General features: G+C 33.6%; 2 protein-coding genes, 1 long non-coding RNA gene, 1 other non-coding gene and 1 pseudogene across 5 annotated transcripts; 3 read left to right on the forward strand and 2 right to left on the reverse strand.

Moving 5' to 3' along the window:
- Positions 1-4,939: 4,939 nt before the first annotated feature.
- On the reverse strand, positions 4,940-9,887 carry LOC104755603 (putative phospholipid-transporting ATPase 11). Its single transcript, XM_087495951.1, has 11 exons — positions 9,297-9,887; positions 8,745-9,194; positions 7,772-8,670; positions 7,574-7,684; positions 7,207-7,483; positions 7,034-7,122; positions 6,798-6,906; positions 6,485-6,700; positions 6,170-6,394; positions 5,892-6,083; positions 4,940-5,792 (listed from the first exon to the last, which is right to left on the reverse strand). The coding sequence occupies exons 1-11, from the start codon at positions 9,690-9,692 to the stop codon at positions 5,142-5,144; spliced, it is 3,615 nt and encodes a 1,204-aa protein (XP_087352077.1). The 5' UTR covers positions 9,693-9,887; the 3' UTR covers positions 4,940-5,141.
- Positions 9,888-12,274: 2,387 nt separating this feature from the next.
- Positions 12,275-13,352, forward strand: LOC109130165 (uncharacterized). The gene is made up of 3 exons (XR_002036258.2): positions 12,275-12,651; positions 12,842-12,968; positions 13,072-13,352. It is a non-coding gene; the product is annotated as an uncharacterized LOC109130165 (long non-coding RNA).
- Positions 13,353-14,939: 1,587 nt separating this feature from the next.
- Positions 14,940-16,340, forward strand: LOC104759202 (protein CROWDED NUCLEI 2-like; annotated as a pseudogene). The gene is made up of 4 exons (XR_015586764.1): positions 14,940-15,223; positions 15,482-15,665; positions 15,894-16,147; positions 16,232-16,340. The product of XR_015586764.1 is annotated as a protein CROWDED NUCLEI 2-like (transcript).
- An 886-nt stretch (positions 16,341-17,226) lies between these two features.
- Positions 17,227-19,290, forward strand: LOC104755605 (piriformospora indica-insensitive protein 2-like). Its single transcript, XM_010478016.2, has 2 exons — positions 17,227-17,575; positions 18,060-19,290. The coding sequence occupies exons 1-2, from the start codon at positions 17,360-17,362 to the stop codon at positions 19,113-19,115; spliced, it is 1,272 nt and encodes a 423-aa protein (XP_010476318.1). The 5' UTR covers positions 17,227-17,359; the 3' UTR covers positions 19,116-19,290.
- A 137-nt stretch (positions 19,291-19,427) lies between these two features.
- Positions 19,428-19,501, reverse strand: TRNAI-AAU (transfer RNA isoleucine (anticodon AAU)). Its single transcript has one exon. It is a non-coding gene; the product is annotated as a tRNA-Ile (tRNA).
- Positions 19,502-20,492: the final 991 nt, after the last annotated feature.

Consider the following 20,492-nt stretch of genomic DNA (forward strand, 5'->3'; position numbering starts at 1 on the left):
ATTTTTATTCGTTTGTTAAAGTTTTATTGCACTTGTTATAAGACATGTTTGGGATTCATGCACTTGTCAATATTCAAAGGCGGTGGAGATTGTTTACTTTTTATGAAATAAGAAAAAAAACAAAAACAAAATGTGAAAATTGAGGTTTAAATTTGCTAGAGATAATATGTACGAGTTAAGATAATGGCATACATGCATGCATAGTGATATATGGTATTAAATGATTGATTTAGTTTCATTTATGAATTGAAAAAGTGTTTATGTTTTGCTTATATGTGGCTCATGTTTTGCTTATATATGGCTCATGTTTTGCTTTTTGACCAAGTTGAATTCCTTTATCTAGTTTTTAAATTTAGAACAGATATACAGTAAAACCTCTATAAATTAATAAGGTCGGATAAATTAATAAGGTCGGGACCATGAAATTTTATTAATTTATAGAGGTTTTAATTTATCGATAAATTAATAATTATTAATTTATCGATAAATTAATAAAATATTAATTTATGAAGTTGTTGTTCATGAACTTGATGATTTGATTAATAATCTTGGCTATTTTAGTAGGATATATGTCAATAATTTACTAGATTATTCAAGTGAAATGATACATGTAGATGTTAGTAGTTTAGAAGAAATCGATGCTACTATCTTTCATTGTGATGATGAAGTTTAAAAAGATATTACAGTACAGTTAGAACCAATTACACGTAATAAATTATTGCGTATATAACTCTCTACAATTTTTGGATGCGATTGAAAAGATAACACTAGAAGTTTTGATACAGTCAGAAATATTAGAAATAAGCTCCAGCAAGAATTCAAATTCAATAATAGGCTAACAACAATAATAGGCTAACAACAATATAATTAATTTGAGTTGTGTTTTTAATACAATATATGATTATTGAATGTAATGTGAGTTTTTTTATATATTAGAAAATCTTTTATATTAAATTAGTCTATCGTAAATTAATTTGGTTTCAGTTTTTACTTTGAAATGTATGAAACCATTTTATAGTAATAGGAAAATTAGTTGCAGCAAAGTTAATTAATTTTTGAATGTTCATTAAATAATTATGATAAATTAATTTATGTATAGTTTTTTTTTTTCTGAAGAAAAAAACTGATAAGTATTCTAAGAAAAAAAAGTGTAATACCTTACTTTGATAGATAAATTATGTTGTCCTATATATTATTTTATTTTCATATCTAAAAGTAATAATTAACAACAAATAATTTTATAATATGATAAGTCAATTTTAAAATAATTTATTAAAACGATATCACAAAACATATATCTTTTATATACTCTAAGTCTAACTAATTTTTTATAATAATTCAAGAAAATAAAGGTGTGTCAAATTTAATATATTTTTTCTTCTATAAATTGTCTCTATTTCTAATCATTTTAAAATAAATAGTATAGTTAATAATAAATTAATTATGAAACTATTGTTTTCTATTATTTTTTGGGGGAGATAAAACAATTATATTATAATACCAGTTTTTTAGTACGTATGTTTTAAAGACAGACAAACTGTAACTTATAGAATACTATTAAATACAAATTTGAGTTGTGTCTTTAATATATTATATATGATTAATGAACATAATATAATTTTTATATATCTATTTGAAAATCTTCTATATTCTTAAATTAGTCTATCATAAATTAATTTGGTTTTAGTTTTTACTTTAAAAATATGACATGTTGACAATGATGACGTGCAAAGAGTTCGGGTTTGCAAATAAAATCCCATACATGTCAATTTCATTTTTTGTTATCTTTGGAATTTACCTCAAGTCCCCGTAAGCAAAGCAAATTGCAATTACTGCTATATTATTTTTGTTTGCATTTTTTTTTGTAAATATTGTGACGTGCGTAAATGATTTTTTTTTTTTTGTCAAACAAGTTTTGCATTAATCTTAAAGCCTCAAAGAGGAGAATTCATACAAAGTGAAATTTAAAGGGTTAACAAGATTACAAAGCATAGATAGATAAAGGTTCCATGAGTTTTTCAAGGAGGTGCAAATCTTTGGAAGACTTGCAAGGCTTGAAAGATCTGTTGGGACCAAGGTGGAAGTGCCTTTGAAGACTTGCTCCGCAACTTCCTTGATCAGCAGGTGATCAACAATGGCTCTTACAAAAAATGCATTGGAGCCTTTTCCCAAAATGCGTGCGTAAATGATCTATTTTCCCAAAATTACAACCCAAGTCTAATGTGCACAACCCAAAAGTGTAAATAACAAGTGCTTACAGAAAAACCCAAGTGTACATGACATGTTAAACTACAACCAAAAATTAATGTATATTGTATAATAACGACTTCGAAATTTACCTTGTGGTCGGTCTTTAATAATGCGTAGTAAAAATACATTATATTAATCCTTTTATCAAATATATAGAAACGACGTCAAATCAAACTGATCTCATTTTTCTTTATATTACTACTTTCATATAGCCAAGGACTGCAAATTCATCTAATGACTGTTTTCTTCTTTGTAATATTAATTAAAGAGTCGTAGGGGATACGCAATAAAATCATTTTACGAAATATTAGATGATTTTCTCATTAAGATAAACAAACTGATCTCATTTTTCTCTATATTACTACTTTCACATAGGCATAGCCAATGACTGCAAGTTTATCTGTTATGTAATGACTGTTTTCTTCTTTTTGTGATATTAAGGGTGATACACGATACGATTATTTTACGAAATGCCACATTTTATATGACGTCAAATAAGAAAAAGAAACAGAGAAATATGAAAAATGACACTGCGGTTCAACGATTCTACTGTGATTCTTTATTAATGAAAAGAAATGAAAGAACGTGTCTTTCATATATATTAATTTAATTATATCTAATAGTATGAAAATAGATAATGGTTTATCTGGTTTTGAAAGAATTTTAATATATAATGATATAATTAAAATAAATAAAATAGATAATGATATGTTTAAGTTCAAAATAAATTACACATATCACAAGGGAATATATAACGTGTCAGATGTTTAGAAGAATAGTTTAGAGGAAATCCTTACTTTATTATATCTCCTTTAAAGCTGAAAAATTGAATTACTTTATAGTTTATATTAATTAATTTAGTTTAACTGATCATATAAAAGTCAGTTGGGTTAGTGAATAATCAAATTAGTAGAACTTTTAAAATTTAATTTGTTAACTTATATTATAGAATTTCACCTTCCCTTGCGTTTAATATAGAAATATGGTATTTCTTGCCCATTACTTACTAAAACTTAGCCAAATATAAAACCTTACTTATGGAAAAGTGGATTCGCCAACTTCCTCCTGCTAGGTTTCAGATTTTGATCCACAAGTTGAACCCCACTGACCGTGAGTGGAATATAGAAGTGAAATCAATATCTTCCCAGTTCCATCTAGCATTCGTGAATGATACTGATTACAAATTAGTGTGGTTGTATAATTCCGATAAATACAATAATGATCCCTCGAGTCCAAACGAAGTAAAGTGCGAGGTTTTTGACTTCAGGGCAAATGCTTGGAGGTACTTGGCTTGCATACCAAGTCATCGGATATATTATTACCAAAAGCCAGCATATGCAAACGGGTCGGTTTATTAATTCACGGAACCATATAATGCAAGAATCGAAGTAGTGGCTTTGGATATTCATACCGAAACATTTCGGTTGATGAACTTATTAAAGCTTAATAAACATTAGTTTGGTTTAACGTCTCAAATTTCAAGTCTATAATTTGTATATAAAGAAAAAGTGTTTACGTTTTGCTTATATATGGCTCGTGTTTTGCTTATATATGGCTCATATTTTGCTTTTTGACCAAGTTGAATTCCTTTATCTAATTTTAAAATTTAGAACAAATTTAATGTATAGATGGAGATGTAGATCTTTTACTTAATCTTTCACAATTACACAATTCATTAATTATTAAATTTTTACTTGATCTTTCACAATGTTGGCAAAAAAAAAAAAAAAACTTGATCTTTCACAATATATATTTTTAAGATAAAATATATCATAAGATATTTGACCTTTGTTGTTATTAGTTTACTTATTGATATATCAATAGAAATCTAAAAGTATAACGCAAAATTTCTTTATTTGCACCTATGTACATTTGGACCAAACCTATAACTAAATGAAATGATACAATAGCAAAAAAATTATGGCGCAGAAAAATATAGAATGCACAAGATACGCTCATTGTGTATGTAAATATCAGCCAGAAATTAAACCAATCATGTGGATGCCATGCACTAGTAATCTCTTTAATTATCCTGGATTTCTTGAGAAAATGTTATATGGAAAACATATGTATTGTTGATAGCTATCTCTTTAATTATCCAACCATGGAGTGATCTTGCTTAATTAAGCTATTGTGGAGTCAATAAAGAGACCAACGTAGCATGTGTTCTTAAGTAACAAACGATAGATAAAGCATGGTGGTTTCACAAGCCTTACTTGTTTTTTAACCTTTTTTCTTCCCCTTTCCGTCCTTGTACTTCTTCGTCTTAGGGTTTCGGAGCTTTCATGCTTCTCTTTGTACTTCACTTTCAGAGACTTGGTAATTATGGCGTATTTTCTTTTTCTTTCTGACTCTCCAAAAGATGAACTTAATAGCACTTTCTCCTCCACATCTCTTACTTAATTCAGGTGGTTTGTAGTACACTAGAATTTTATACACACAAGATAAAAAAAAAATACCTAAGACGAAAAGAATAACGCTGATCAATACTTGCCTACTTGCAAATTTGCAATATTCTAATCTATAATAAGTATACATAGCTTTATTTTATTTTATTTTGTGTATTGTAAACAAGCATCTCAGTAGTGATCGTAAGTGTAAAATATTACTTTCCTTTTGTTAGCATGTATATGTCAATATGTGGTATTTGCGAAAGGTGTATTATCAATTATAGATACAATTAACTAAATAGAATAACAAATCGTAATCGACATTTTTAAAAAAATGTTACGTACAAATAAATATGAGTGTAGCGGACCCTTTTTATCTGCCTTTTTTGGCAAGCAATTACAACATGTAAAAAAGAACCCTAGCTTTCCCATGATAGCTTTTATATACAAGTACTGAAGTACATATGCACAAACACTGAGACACTTCTATTTCACTTCTCTTCAGAAAGCGATAAAATTCTTGTTTAGCTGTTCATGAAACCTACCGGACCGCCGTACACTTGCGGCTCTTCTCGCCGTGAAACCAACAGTCGTGGGCCTAATCGATCTCTGTCTAACCATTTCCACAAATTCGGGATCATTAGAATGACCTTCGTACCGAATCCACTGAATCATCTGATGGTATCCCGGGAAGAATCTCATTTGAACTGACTTGAAGACGAAGTAAGGTATCAAAGCGAAGAACATCACGAAGAGAGTGGTGAGCCAGTATGATGGAGCTGGAGCTAGGGCTTCGATGAAGACTTTATAAGCATCTGTGGAGAAGCTAGGAGCCATGGCTCCATAGATCATGAGGAAGATGTACCACAAAGCAACTGATCCCCATATTACAATATGTTGGACCCAAGTGAAGTAGCTTATGGCTAAAGCCATTTGGAGATTGACGATCCAGACTAGGCAAGTGTACATTGTCCCGCCGAGGATTTCTCTGCCGACAGTTTTGCCATTAGGGTTGTAGAGTTGGTGCTTTAGAGATTCCTTGCAGAGGAAGAAAATGGCAAGCGCAGTAAAGACTCCGTTGAACATCCATCCGATGATTCTCTTCCAGCTGAAAAGAAGATTATTTACCCCTTCTTGGTATAGCAATGGGAACTGCAAATAAAAAGAAAAACGAACTTCACTCAGTGATCTGATTCAGAGGAATTTTTGATTCTGTATAGGGTTTATGGAGGGTGATGTTTGGATATATACCTTGTAACAATAGCGAGCTGAGACGTCTTGATCGAAAACTCCAAGAGCAATGACGGGAAGTGAAGAGAAGAAGACGTTGAAAAGCGATAAAAACCAGTCGTTATATGCGGGTTGAGCAGAGAAGGATGTGTAGGCTTCGTATAAGAACACTGTGACACCAAAAGTTATATTCTTGTAGAAGAAGTAACAAATCTGCAAAGAGCCAAAACATAACGTAGTTAGAGACAAATGCATAGAGTTCAGTTGGAGAATGTTTCTGAGAGAGCAAAATTGTATACCATTGATGAGATTCTGCTGTAACACCAGTGACCATGGACGAGCAAGAGTCGCTCTAAGTAACGGAACTGAGCAATGGCTATGTCGCTAGACATAACCGCTTGCATTCCCTCAACACCGCTGATTCCAACACCAATATCCGCTTCTTGAAGCATTCCAACATCATTTGCTCCATCTCCAATCGCTAGAGTTGTCTTGCCGGTTCCAGATTTGACCAACCGCGTAACCTGAAAGCAAATATCTTCTATTAATAAACCCCGAAATTGCAATACTAGATCCAGTTAAAAAAAAACCATTTCCGCGGGAAAAGACATTACCAATGCCTTTTGTTTAGGTGATGATCTACAGCAAATAACAGAGGCACATCCTGTGGCTAAATCAAGAAACTTCTTCTTGAAATCATCTTCAAGGGCATAAGTTAGCGACTTCCCATCAATGATCAACGCAAAGGCCTCTTGAGAGCTCGAGCTGCTTGATGCTGTGAGTAGAGCTTTCCCTTCTTCCATTTGCCTCACCACGCTTTCTCTCGATGCCTATAAACATCAGTCGGTCCATATATTAATCTCCTAAGTCCTCAAGTAAAAGATAGTGAAAACATATTACTGTTTGAATTACAAATATAAAAATTACCTGTTCAATTGCATCTTTCTCTCCAGCTTTCTCCAATGCTTTGATATGTGGTGTCTCAAGATTTATGATGATCTGCTTCATCTCTTGTCTTAGTAAACTACAAGCAAATCTGTAGAGATTCCGGAAAAAAAATGTAAGAAACTATGTAACAAACACACTAAGAACAATGTATAGATTCAGACATAAGAACAAAAAAAAAAAGCAAATCTCTCTATCCCTTCTGTTACTTATCTTACCCGATATTGATTGCAGTCTCCATTTTGTCTCCTGTTAGAACCCAAATCTTTATCCCTGCTTGAGCTAGCTTGTCAATACAATCCGGAACCTAAACCACAATCAAGTTAAACCTGTTACAGTCCTCCTACTCATTCCAAATACCAAAACATTTTTAGTCTTAAAATAGCCATACCCCATTTTGAAGTTTGTCCTCAACAGCAGTAGCACCAAGGAGAATTAAATCACGCTCCATCCGTTCTGTGATTTCATCGATCAAACTCTCACGATCCGCTGTCACAGAGTTCTTAGCTTCATTAAAGTTCTTGCTGAATTCTATATACTCATTCTCATCCACCTCGCGGTATGCAAGTATCAATGTCCTTAGCCCTGCATCTGCATATTCATTAACATGCTTTCGAGTTTCCTCTTCGAAATGACGCCCGTTCTTTGCAAGTCTTTCAAACATCACACTGCACACAAAAACACAAGATTCCACAAAAGTCAACAAAAAAAGCCTAAAAATGTATAATAGTCTCTCAAGATGATCAGTTAAAACTTACTTGTCAGCTCCTTTGGACAGTAACAGAAGCTTCCCATCTTCATCACGCACAATAACAGACATTCTCTTCCTCGCGCTGTTAAACTCAAGAACGTTTAATAACCGATACTTTCTGTAAAAAAAAAAACAGAGGAATGTTAGTTTTTAAACCTCAAGAAACTGTCAAGAAGTCTCATTATAAGAAAAAAACAAAACAAACCTTTCAACTGTTTTCCCTGATGCAAGATCCAATTCACGGAAAGAAATCCCATTTTGCGTCCTGCTAAAGAACTCAAACCCGAACTCTCTAGCCGCGACAACAAACGCAGCTTCATCAGGAGACTCAGCTTCATAAGAGACAGCTCCAGTGGCTTCATCAGTTTCAGGTATAGCCGTGTGACAAACAGCTAACAACCTGAAAAACTTCTGCAAAACCACTGCATCTCTCTGCTTAACCCAATTCCCTTTCATAACCCTCTCATCCTCGAGATTAAACCCTTTGATCTTAGGACCAGACCGGTCCACTACAACATCCAACTCATCACCAACCAAAGTCGAACCGTTGCTTCTCATAGCCATGGATCTTTCAACTTCAGTTATACCACGTCCATAAGCAGTTCCGGCTATAGAACATTTGATAAACTCCATGGAGTTACAAGTCAATGTACCGGTTTTATCAGATAGAATCGTATCAACCATCCCAAGCTCTTCGTTGAGATTAGACGTCCTAGCGTGTGCAGGTTTATCATTCTCCTCGTAGTACATAAGAATGTCATTGTTGATGAAAACGCTCTGAAGAACCTTAACGATTTCGATAGAGACGTAAAGCGAAATGGGAATGAAGTTACTGTAGAGCATAACCGCAGTGAAGAAATGGTAAACCGAAGCCATAAAAGCTCTGTCTGGATCAAAGAAGATATCAGCATCGTCTGGTTTTAAGTACCATCTCTCTGTTCTTCCTCCAGACTTCACTCTATCTTCTCTTGTCTCAATACCAAATACAATCGAACCAATAAAAGACATCAAAAACACAACACCGAACATCACGTAGATGATTTTGTCCATCTTCCTCTCGATCCTACTTCTCTTCGATGGTGGATCAGTTGAGTTTTGAATCACCTGTTTCCAAAACTCCAAACTCAGCACAACTCTTAACTGAAACAAAGTAAAGAAGAGATCTTTAAAGTGTATACCTTTGTGTCATGTCCAGTGAAGACAACAGCACCATAAACATACTCAGTGTTTCTAAGCTTAGAATCACGAAGAAGAAGCTGTTGAATCGACAATGGTAACCTCTGTTCTTCCGAATGTAAAGTACCAACAAAGGTATAGAGATCTGCATTTGGATCTTCACATCTCACAACACCTTTTAACTCTTTGAAATCTGAATCTTCATGTAAAACAGATGAAGTCGCTTCTAAACCTTGTTTCACTTTCAGATTCGTTTCTCCGTCAAGGTTCATCGTCTCTACGTAACAAATCGCATCTTCATAGCTCGACGATAAAAGCAAAAGATCCGCCGGAAAAAACTCGTCTTTATCAACTCTCACTATATCTCCGACTTTAAGATTCCTCCACTCTTCTTGCCGGAATATTCCATTCCCGTCGTGAACCTTCACTTTCCGGTTATTCACTTCTATATCCTAAAACAGTTAAAAATCAAAACTTTTAATTAAAAATCAAAACTTTAAATTAAAAATGGAAACTTTAATATTTGACAAATGTGAAGATTTTGGATTACAGACCTGTTTCTTACGACCCCAATCTTCAATAGCTTCTTTAACCATACTGACGGCGATGACGAAGGCGAGAGGTAAGAGAGAACTAACGGGGCTGTAAGGAGAGATAGAAGTTAAGGATAAGGCTCCGATGACGAGGAAGTAGAAATTAGCAACGCGACGGAACTGTTCGAAGAGTGATTTGGGTATGAACGAAGCTGCGGTGTATTTAGTAGAACGGACATAGTTTCCGGCGTAGTTGCGTCGTTCAGACGCCGGAGAATTAGGTTCGTTGCAGTAAACGACACGTGAGAAACCAGGTCCTCCAATCTGAGAATGGTCTTCTTGAAAACTAGATTTACGACCTTTGAATGCGTATATGTTGCTTAGATGTAACCTTCTTCTCCCACGACACTTTGTCATACTTTGTTTTTGTTGTTCTTTCTTCTTCTCTGTGTCTGAAAATGAAAAAAATCTTTTATGTAAAAAAAATTTGGAGAGTGGAAAAAGGAAAAAAGAATGAAAGAATGAAGATTTTTTTTTTGTAAGAAGAGTTTGAAAGAGAAATGTCGAATAATAATATTTGGATTTGTAATTTTATACATTGGATTTTAGTTTATGGAAAGGAAGAGGAAGGAGTGTATTTTTGTTTTTTGTTTATGGAAATAAAATATATTAAAAACCCAACTTTGAACGACGACTTCAACGTATTATTATTTTATTGTTGAATTTTTAAAAATATATAGTATTTTCTTGGCACGAAGGAATTGAGTAATTTTTTTATTTCAGTGAAAAAGTAACTAACAAAAAAATTTAGGTTTGTAAACAAAACAATGGTTTTGATTGGTGACACAAACAAAGTTTTACCACTTGTACAGTTTTGATTTTTAACCAATCATAAAAACTTTACCAAAATTATTATTAAAAATTTTACTCTCAATTTTTGGTATAGCTTTTTTGTTCTGCTTTTTCTTACAGCTTTCCGCTTACAGTTTTTCTGTATATTTTTGGCTACATTACTAATCAGATCCAATGTATGATTGGCAAAAGTGAAAAATGTAAATCAATAATGATCTCAAACTGTAAAAGTCTTGAGAGAAGAATCAATAATGATTTCAAACTATAGTTGTCGATTTGCTATTTTTGGTTTCCTTATTAAAGAAATTTAGGAACGAATGTGTGTGAAAGAGCCGTCGACGAAGTCGTTAGTCGTTGATGGTTACTAATAAATATTTCTTTTGAAAACTTCTTGGAAAAGAGAAGAGTCAAGAAGAGAGGAAGTGTATACCAGTATACGAAGTCTTCCTCTTAATGTTCTAAAGAAGATTAGTGAATGAATATGATGTTTTAATTGATTGATTCTAATCTTAAACGTAAGAATTAGACTAGTATTAGTATATTTTTGTTTACTAGTATTGTATTTATTATTATCAATCAAACTAAAATAATTGATCTCCAGTGATCCTCGCCAGATAAGAAAGCTATCTCTGGCTCGATCTTGTTATTATTAAATTGATCTTCTGACACTCTTTCTTTAGCAACACATGTGAAAATTAGTTTCCACCTCATAATCTATTGCCAGTTTGGTATAATGCGGATTAATTTACAATATTTAATCTAAATGAATGATTAAAGTTTGGCTATACAACTTTGTAATCTAGCTCCAGTGTGCCGAACTTGTTGAGCTGCACAACAAATAATATTAGGTTATTTTGCATGTTTTAGTTGGTGATAAGTTATTAAACAAATACTAAAATACTATTGTTTTCCGTAGTCTCACTTTAATTCTAACTCAAGTAACCGATCATGAACTTAACCATAGTTAAACTTAAACATCATATTATTACGCTATACAGTTCTTGATTTACATACATGTGATCAGATCTGATACTGTTTTTAAATAATTAATTACATATTACCACGATATGTTCATGCGATTAATATAGTCACACACATCTGCACAGCAAATACGTCTCACCAACTTCTCTCATTATCATATGGCTGCGCGACTATTCAAACACATCATCTCATCTCATGTGTGTGAGCAACGGAACATTTAACTAATTTTCTAATTTAATAATAGTCATTATCAAATCGTTTTGACAAATAAAGTACTATGACAAGTACTTATCATATTTTTGATACTATGCCTCAATGGCTGATTCAATGTTTGTAATCCTTTAATCAATACTATAAAAACAGAATACGTTTATCTCCAGAGCTTGACACCTCAGCCTCAACTTTCAATCTGGTATTGACACATCAGTTAAAATCATTAACCAATAAAATTATAACAAATAATACAGATCAGATTTTTCTTTGCCAGGTCACTTAATTGTCTCTTCGTAGTCTCTTGCGTCTTTCTCTTACTCGATTTTCTCTCTTGCTCGACAGGCTCTGATAATCGAAGACAAAAGCATCGATTTATCTTCTTAGAATTTCAGAAACCCCATCTTCTCTCTTTCATAAAACAATGGCGTCTATGGCTGCAACCACCAATTTCACCAAATCGTTGCTCTTTCCTTCCTCCCATGGTTTAGTCTCTCTTAAAAATCCCTACTTTAATCTCTCTCTCGATTTAGGTTTCGATATATATGTGTCTATTGTGCATTGGGGTTTCATCTGAATTTTGATTAATCTTTGGTAATTAGACTTTATATTTCGTATTTGTAAGAGTTGAAAGTGTAATTTTGTATCTACAAGTGTTTTTTTGGGATTGCAAATTCGATTTTGTTTTTTTTTGTTTCAGTTTCAGGAATTGTGACCTTGAAATCGCAGAGAGGTAGTAGTAGTAGTACTAGGACATGGCCGAATCAGCAAGTCAAGAAATGGTTACAGGTTTCTCTGTGTGAATGGACTATTCGGAGGTGGAAACAAATATAATAACAATGAAGATGGACAATCTAAGGTATACATTAGATTGGATTCAATTATTTTCAAGAAGTTTGTCTATGTCGAAAACTTCCTTTGCTTCAATCTGTTTTTTCTTGTGTGATGTTTCCTAGGCAGACTCATCACCGTCTCTTTTGGTTCTTATTTGAGTCTGTTTTCCTAGAAGATTCTTGGTGGATGTAAGAACGGTGTTTAATACTGTTTTGTTATGTCTTTAAGAAATCCAGACTAACCAGTTATTTGAGAAAGAGTCATGGCACAAACGTACCAGAAAAGCCACATGGATACAAGATGGAACAGTGCTCCCTGGAGTTGATAACTTTGCACATATTGGAGGGTTTGATACTGGTTTTCTACTTGGATTTGTGCTTTTAATCCGTCCCCATTATGGATGGATCTACCAAAGAAACGCTCCTGGAGCTAAACCACACAGGTAGAAGATGTATCAGGGCATATTTTGGACCATCTCTCTTCTCCTCTTGGTCGCTGGGTAAGTGTTACATTTCTCTGTTATTCACCCTCCACGTTAATAGCTATAAATCAGTTTGCTTGTTTGTTTTCCCTATACTCATAGGTCATAAAGGCCTGCTGCAGATTGAGTAAATGATGATCTTGTCTCTTTGATTGACAAGAAAAAGTTAGGAACAAACACCAAACCCAAGCTTCTTTTCTTGTCACAGGTTCATTGCTGGATTGATCTCTCTCTTCAACAATGTCGATGGAAACGAACATTGCTCATGGTGTCATTATCTTTCATGTGTTCCAACTTCTAAATAGAGCTGTAACCGAGAACCAGCCTCTTGCACGGTATAAATCCTTAGTGCCTTTTTTTTTCATATCTCAGTTTCTCGAACCCCTTTTCAATGTCTCCTAATTACATATCTCTTCTTCTTATTTTTGTTTGCTGCAGACGACTCAATTATGTAACCAATTCAGCATGACTTGTTTAAGAAATGGGAAATCAGCATCTTACATTTTGGCAAATCCCCCGGACTCACGGATTAATAGCTTATGTGTTCAGCTTTGCCATTGATTTTTACTTAATGATTTTTAGAACATATACAAACTCACTTGTGTCTACACTTTGTATCTTCTTCTGCTTCTCATTTTTTTCTTGCTTTATTTTGTATATTTTATAGGAGCCTCCTTGCTTTATTGTGTATATTTTTTAATAACATGATTTGACAAGAACCACACTCTACAATCTCAACTCTTTGTTTGATTTTTGTTGTTTCTGTTACTAATTCATTTAGGTGAACTTAAACCTTTTGGATTTGTGTATCAGGTTACATTATCAGGTAACCATCAACTAATCCGTACTGATATATCCGAGGCAGCAATGGAATTAGATATCATAACTATACCTACCTTTTTATGGAACAATCAAAGCCAATTCGTTTGTTCTCTCTTTTGCTGACATCATGTTATGTGTTTTTTCCTATGGCAGAAACTTTCACAACTTGTTGTTACAGAAGCATCAAGGACGCACATGTCAAGAGTGTTGCGGTAAGGCAATCAAAGACCATTTATCACAGTGCAACCAAAATTTTATTTAAAGTAACTTGATTTGTTGTTCTGATAACTATGATTTTCTACTTTAAGTTTCCAGGTAACAAAATTTTGATTTTTATGTTTTTTTTTAAATAACTCAAACGAATATAAAATATAAGTAACTAAGCTAAAAATTTATTGAAATCTTTATAATGATAAACAAATATTAATTCAGTTATTTACAATATTAACTATTAACTAAAATAAAAATAAAAATAAGTAATTCATGACAGAACTTAGTTGATTGCATGATATTTTGGTTTTCTTGATGGATCAGACTTAAAACATTTTTTAGAATAACAAAATAAGACTTTTTTGTTTTTTTAAAGTAAAATAAATATTTACTAAAAGAAGACACAAGAAATAAATTCATAATCTTGTGATTTTGCTAAGACGATGTCATTCAAGTGGTTACCTTATAAATATTAAAATGCATAAAGTATATAATAAAATTTGAACAAAATCAGAATACTAAACTCCAATTTTTACAAGATTTTTAAATGTTCAATCTTATTTATCTTAAATTAAAATTAATTATTAAAAATAGTCTGCATACCAACAAGTTCCAAACAAATTAAGAAAAATTTACAAATAACATAAAAAAAAACACAACAAAATAGTAGAAAAGAAAAAAGAAAAAATCAACCCCATGGCGTAGCGCGGGTACTATCCTAGTCTTAATAAAGTAAGATGTTAAAAAAAAAATGATGCATATAGGGACAAAAGGGTTTTAATCCTTTGTTTATAAATTTAAAGTTACATAAAAGATATTTAATTTCAGATAATGTAACAAAGACAAGACAAATAAATTTTCATTTTCACATCACATCACATCAGCCGTCCGTTGCGGTCAAGTGGTCATCTTTTTTAATTATCTTTCAACTCTAACGTGCTAGACTGGTAGTAAATTATATTGAGCTTCTATGGGCTAGTAATTATATTGGGCTCTAGTTCAAATTTACATAAAACTATTTTTAGGCCCAATAACAACATCGTAATTGATAACAAAATCCGTATACTTCGTCGCTGTAATTTACCTTTTACCCATTAACCGACGACTATTTCCAAATTTTCACTATACGATTTTACTTTATTATTATTTTTGTTTTTTTAATCGGGATTTAAAGTTTCATAAAGCCGTTGTGTTGTCAAGAACAGAGAGATTTTTTTTTTCCCGTTTCAATTTGAGACATTAGGGTTCTAATTTGTTGTTGTTAGTTTCGAACTATGTTCACACCACAGAGGAAACCGTGGATGTCATCGGCGATGACGGTGTTACTAACCAGAGGACCACTGATAGAAAGGGAAAAGCGGTTGCTTTCAGCGATGACCTAGTAATTTCTCTGATTGGATCACTCACCGGAGAAGTCGTTTCTCGAGCTCAGGTTGATGACATGACGGATATGGGTGATTGGAGAAGGTTTAGGGAGGTGGGTTTGTTGAATGAGGCTTCAATGGAGGAGAAAGATAAAGAAGCTCTTCTTGAAAAGGTCTCGACGCTTGAAAAAGAGGTAACCTTTTTTTATGAATCCTTTATTTTTGTATGATTTGCTTTATTTCTTTGAGAATCCATAGCTGCGAGTAGAACATTTGGGTTTAAAACTGAATATGTAGATATGCTGCTCTCATGGGGTTTTATAAGGCATTTGGTAACCTTTAGATGTCCGAGAGTTGAAATGAGTGTTTGTCTCTTTTTTTTTTTCCTATCACTTTTTATAAATACACAACTATACAGGCTTCAATCTTTTAGCATTGTTTCTTCTGTGCAGTTATATGGCTACCAGCACAATATGGGGCTTCTTCTCATGGAGAAAAAAGAGTGGGCTTCGAAGCATGAACAGCTAAATCAGGCATTCCAAGAAGCTCAAGAAATCCTTAAAAAGGAACAGTCGTCAACGACGTGAAGAAAGCTTGAGGAAAGCCTTGAGTCTAGAAAAGCAATGTGTGGAAGAGGTACGATACTTTGGATTTCACATTATGGATATCTTTTTTTTCTAATGTTTGTTCTTTGTAATCTAAGAATTTATCTACTGATATGATGCATATTGATGTCTGGGCGTCGTCTTTTCTGTTTAGCTTCCTTAAAGCATTAGACTCTTTGTTCTGAGGTAGTGTGTTACTACATTTGTGTTCTGAATTTTCTTAGAGATATATCTATTTTTTCGGTTTTTTTTTTTGCAGCTTGAAAAGGCTCTTCGTGAAGTTCAAGAAGAGAATAACAAGACAAGGCTCACTTCTGAAGCTAAATTAGCTGAAGCAAACGCTCTGGTTGCTAGTGTTAACGGGAGATCTACAGACGTGGAAAACAAGATTTACTCTGCCGAAAGCAAACTCGCAGAGGCAACGAGAAAGAGCTCCGAGCTGGAAATGAGATTGAAGGAAATGGAGACTCGTGAAAGTGTTCTGCAACAAGAGCGTGTTTCATTTGCTAAAGAGTAAATAAAAATATTAGATATACTTCTAAAAAGTTCGATTATTTTTGTGAGTCTTACGTGTATGTTATTGTTATTGCACCACAGGCGAGAATCATATGAAGGGACTTTCCACAAGCAAAGAGAGTACCTTCATGAATGGGAGAAAAAGCTTCAACAAAACTTGTGGATCGGTGGTGGAATCACTTCAAGCTAGAAGATTACAAACTTCAGAAATTGTGATGGTAAAAAAGACTTCCTTTTTTAAGAGTATTACAACGTGTGTCTTGCCAAAACTGTTATGGATGATTAAATACCTTGCCGATAAATTCAGCACAAGACAAAAAACAAGCACACATGCTTAATAATTTTGTTATATCTATGGTAGGTTGAAACATTTGCAGATGTTGTTACTACTGATAACAATGGGGGTGTTTCAATCGCAAATGCGGAACCAATAGCTAATATCACGATGAGCCATGAAGATGATCAGAACCGGAGAACAGTAAATGAGGAACATGAAGATGGAGATGAAGAAGAAGATGAAGTTCAAGATGATGATGATGATGAATCACCAAGACCCGGTGAAGGATCCATAAGAAAAAAGCTTTGGACTTTTCTCACTACATAACCATCTCACGTGGATGATCTAGGAGATGTTACTTTCACATTTATTTTGTAAAACCATTTGTAGCTTTGTGGATCCAAAGTAACCTTTTTTGTAGGGGGTGAAGTTAGAGAATTAGAAGCAGAGGCGTGTTTAATGATGTACTTTCAATTGACAGAACATAATAGCCAGAATCCAGAAGGATCTTATTGATTACGAATAAATGTCAAAGGATTAGTTTCAGAAAAGCAGAACATTAAAAGAAAAATATTTGTCAACATTTAATTCAAAAACGCTTTGATATGTGTGCTTTCTCTGCATGCTCTATTACATATACATATTGTATGTTATATGTATTGAAAGTTCCATATGTGCATGTATGTGTATGGTTATGGGAACAAATGAAACCTTTACTTTATGTGACAAAAGAGGAACATGTAACCAAATTTCTCTTCTTTTTTACTTTTTAACCATTTGAATTGTAATGAGAAAAGCTATTGATTCCCAACGACATCTCGCTCTCCTTTCAATAAATAATAACAAGAACCAACCCAAAACCTAAATAGAAAGAGGACAAAATACATCACACGCTCTGTTTCTCCTGTTCGTGTTCTCTGTGGGAACAAACAATGCCACAGCAAACGATTTTTTACTCTGTTCTCTTATTATCTCTGCTATTCAGGTGTACCGGAGATGAATCTTTACCTGAAGTAACTGGCTCTGAAGAAGCTCCAATGGACAAAAGAGAACGAGAAGCCTTGTACTCTGCGATTCAAGGATTTGTTGGTGATTCTTGGAACGGATCTGCTCTCTATCCTGATCCTTGTGGTTGGACTCCAATTAAGGTTTTTTTTTACAATACTCTCTTTCCTAAGACCCTTTGTTTAGTTTCTTTACATTCATGTTTTGTAAGGTTAAGTCCTTAATTGTCATAGACTCTTGAAGATAGTGAAGACCTTGAGCTTATGATGATATAGAAACTTTTGAGCTTTAGATGTTGTTGAATCAATCAAACTTAACTTCAAAAAAGTCTGTGAAACGATGTGTAAAGATTTTGTTTTCTAGCTGTCTCAAATAACTCTTCAAAATGCTTTGTCCCCTTTGAAAAATTTCCATAATCGGATAGTGAAGTTTAAAGCTTCAAAGCAACAAAGTGAATCCTATTTTCATGCAACATCTCTTTTTTTGGGGTTTCTTTAAATGTTTCAATGGTTATTACAATCATATGTTCATTGGCCCACCAATCATTCCTTTAATTTGCAGCTAAGTGCTCTTCCAAAAATCCAAACATTGACAAAAAAACAATAAACAATTTTTTTTTGGTTTCAGGGTGTTTCGTGTGACATCTACAATGACTTGTGGTATGTCACAGAATTAAGTTTAGGCCCTGTTTATGATAACTCACTTGCTTGCTCCTCAAGTCTTCAGATAAGGGCAGAGTTATTTGAGCTCAAGCACTTAAGATCTCTCTCCTTCTTCAACTGCTTTATCTCTCCCATGGTGATAGCTAAAATGGGCTGGATAAACTTTGCATCCAACTTAGAATCACTCGAGCTTCGATCCAATCCCGGTCTCATTGGGAAGTTTCCTGATACAATTGGCAATCTCACGAAGCTGAAGTCTTTGGTGGTTCTCGGAAATAGGTTCGATGGAGAACTACCGGCTAGTATCTGCAACTTAAAGAGTCTAAAACGGCTTGTCTTCGCAGGGAACTCATTCACGGGAATGATACCAAATTGTTTCAGTGGGTTACAAGACCTCTTGATCATGGATTTGAGCCGCAACTCTTTCTCAGGGACATTGCCTTCATCTGTTGGAGATTTGGTTTCACTGCTCAAGCTTGACCTAAGCAATAACCTCATAGAAGGGAAGTTACCACAAGAACTAGAGCTATTGAAGAGTTTGACACTTTTGGATCTGAGGAAGAACAGAATCTCTGGTGGGCTTTCCAATAACATTGAAAAGATTCAATCTCTAACGGAGTTGGTGTTATCAAACAATCCAATGGGTGAAGAGGATATGATGGAAACAAAGTGGGAAAAGATGAAAAATTTGGTAATTTTGGATTTATCCAAAATGGGTTTGAGAGGTGAGATTCCCACTGGTCTAACCAACCTGAAAAGTTTGAGGTTTCTTAGTCTGAACAACAACAATCTAACCGGTTATGTTCCATCAAAGAAGCTTGAGGCTTTGCCTTGTCTTGGTGCTTTATACATCGATGGAAACAACTTAACAGGTGAGCTTAGTTTCTCTATAAAGTTCTATGAGAAGATGGGAAGAAGATTCAAAGCTTCAAAGAATCCAAATCTTTGTCAACCAGTTGAGATGGTGATCTCAGAATCTCATAAACGTGTACTTCCTCTTGGGGTGAAGCCATGCACTTAGAATAATAAGGAAGAATACAACTTTGGCGATTCAAGAAACGTGAAACAGAAAAAGGAGTTGAAGTCATCCACTCATCCAGCTATCTATATTTTTATTTTGGTATATATATGTAAGAATATAATTTAATCTTATCGAAATTTCTAAGAATATAATTTAATCTCATCGAAATTTCTATTATTGTTGTTATGTTATAACGTTATGTAATACAGCCCATATGTGATGAATATGTATGTAGACGATTGTGATTTAAAAAAAAATGTCTTATTGGGCTGATAAGCCTGATATTGAAGTGTTAAATAAAAATGGAGAAAGTGGCCCATGCAGGTTTCGAACCTGCGACCTTCGCGTTATTAGCACGACGCTCTAACCAACTGAGCTAATGGGCCTTGGTGATGCAATTATAAATTTATATTTTGATATTTGTGTACGTATTTTTAGAGAAGAAGGATGATGAAACACTAGGAAGCTCTTAAACAAAAGAAACAAAAAAAGTTTGTAGGAAACTATTTAATACAGTGCTACGGAGTAAAGTACGAGCAAGATGCCAACATATAGACTTAGACTTGACACGAATAATTGCTCTCGCCATGTCTCATAAAGAGACGATCGATCATATATTATATAAATAAACGTGAGATAAGATTATCATATGCAGTGTTATGGGAAAGAAGAACACATAATGTGAAGGCACCTGGAAAGAAGCCCAAAATGTTCTAGAATTGTGGACAAAAACAAAAACAAAACAAAGGAACACAACTAAATATGGAAATTTATTAACTGGTTGGTTTGATGGGACGAATACTAGTGTGTCTGAATGTTTTTCTTCCAACGAGATAATGTCAACAAACAAATAAAAAAATTCACAGAAACACTTCTCAAACGTAACAAAGAGTCCAATGAAATCAAATAGTTGATTTGTTGTTTCAGACATCGTAGGCCATCTCTTGTTCATTTTTCAATACACCGAACTTTAAAAACAGTTTTGATCGACTTGGTGGTGTTTTAATTGGAATTCCAATTTGGAACTATGGATCGGACCAGTCCACTTAATATATTGGTTATAAATCGAAAATACATAAATCTTGTTAATCCTAGGCTCCTGCCTAGTCCTTAATTACTCATCGATGTCCATGGTTCTAGAGAAAGAGGTAGATAACAAATGAACTAGGGAACAGTTAGAAATCTTTGTTTGTGAATGTAGCAAGGTAGGAAAGAAGTGAGATTTTCACATTTATATCTGAGATAATAGTTTTTTTTTTTTTAAGTATTAGTGTATTACATATGAATACTAATACATGCATAATTAAAACACGATAATATTTTAATGTCCTCCTTTTTGGTCTTTAGTTGAATCCGGAAGATCTCAAACATGACTTT

Source organism: Camelina sativa, chromosome 17 (genome assembly GCF_030686135.1).
Source record: "Camelina sativa cultivar CO46 ecotype springtype chromosome 17, ASM3068613v1".
In the NCBI taxonomy this organism is placed as follows: Eukaryota; Viridiplantae; Streptophyta; class Magnoliopsida; order Brassicales; family Brassicaceae; genus Camelina; species Camelina sativa.

Bases quoted from the DNA above. Each gene is read 5' to 3' on its own strand.
- LOC104755603 (XM_087495951.1), bottom strand. From the start codon at position 9,692: ATGACAAAGTGTCGTGGGAGAAGAAGGTTACATCTAAGCAACATATAC. The intron at 7,685-7,771 runs GTTTGTTTTGTT...TTTTTTTTACAG, and splicing joins TCAGGGAAAACAGTTGAAAG to AAAGTATCGGTTATTAAACG. The intron at 5,793-5,891 runs GTATATATCCAA...TTTTATTTGCAG, and splicing joins CAGCTCGCTATTGTTACAAG to TTCCCATTGCTATACCAAGA.
- LOC104755605 (XM_010478016.2), top strand. From the start codon at position 17,360: ATGCCACAGCAAACGATTTTTTACTCTGTTCTCTTATTATCTCTGCTA. The intron at 17,576-18,059 runs GTTTTTTTTTAC...TTTTGGTTTCAG, and splicing joins GTGGTTGGACTCCAATTAAG to GGTGTTTCGTGTGACATCTA.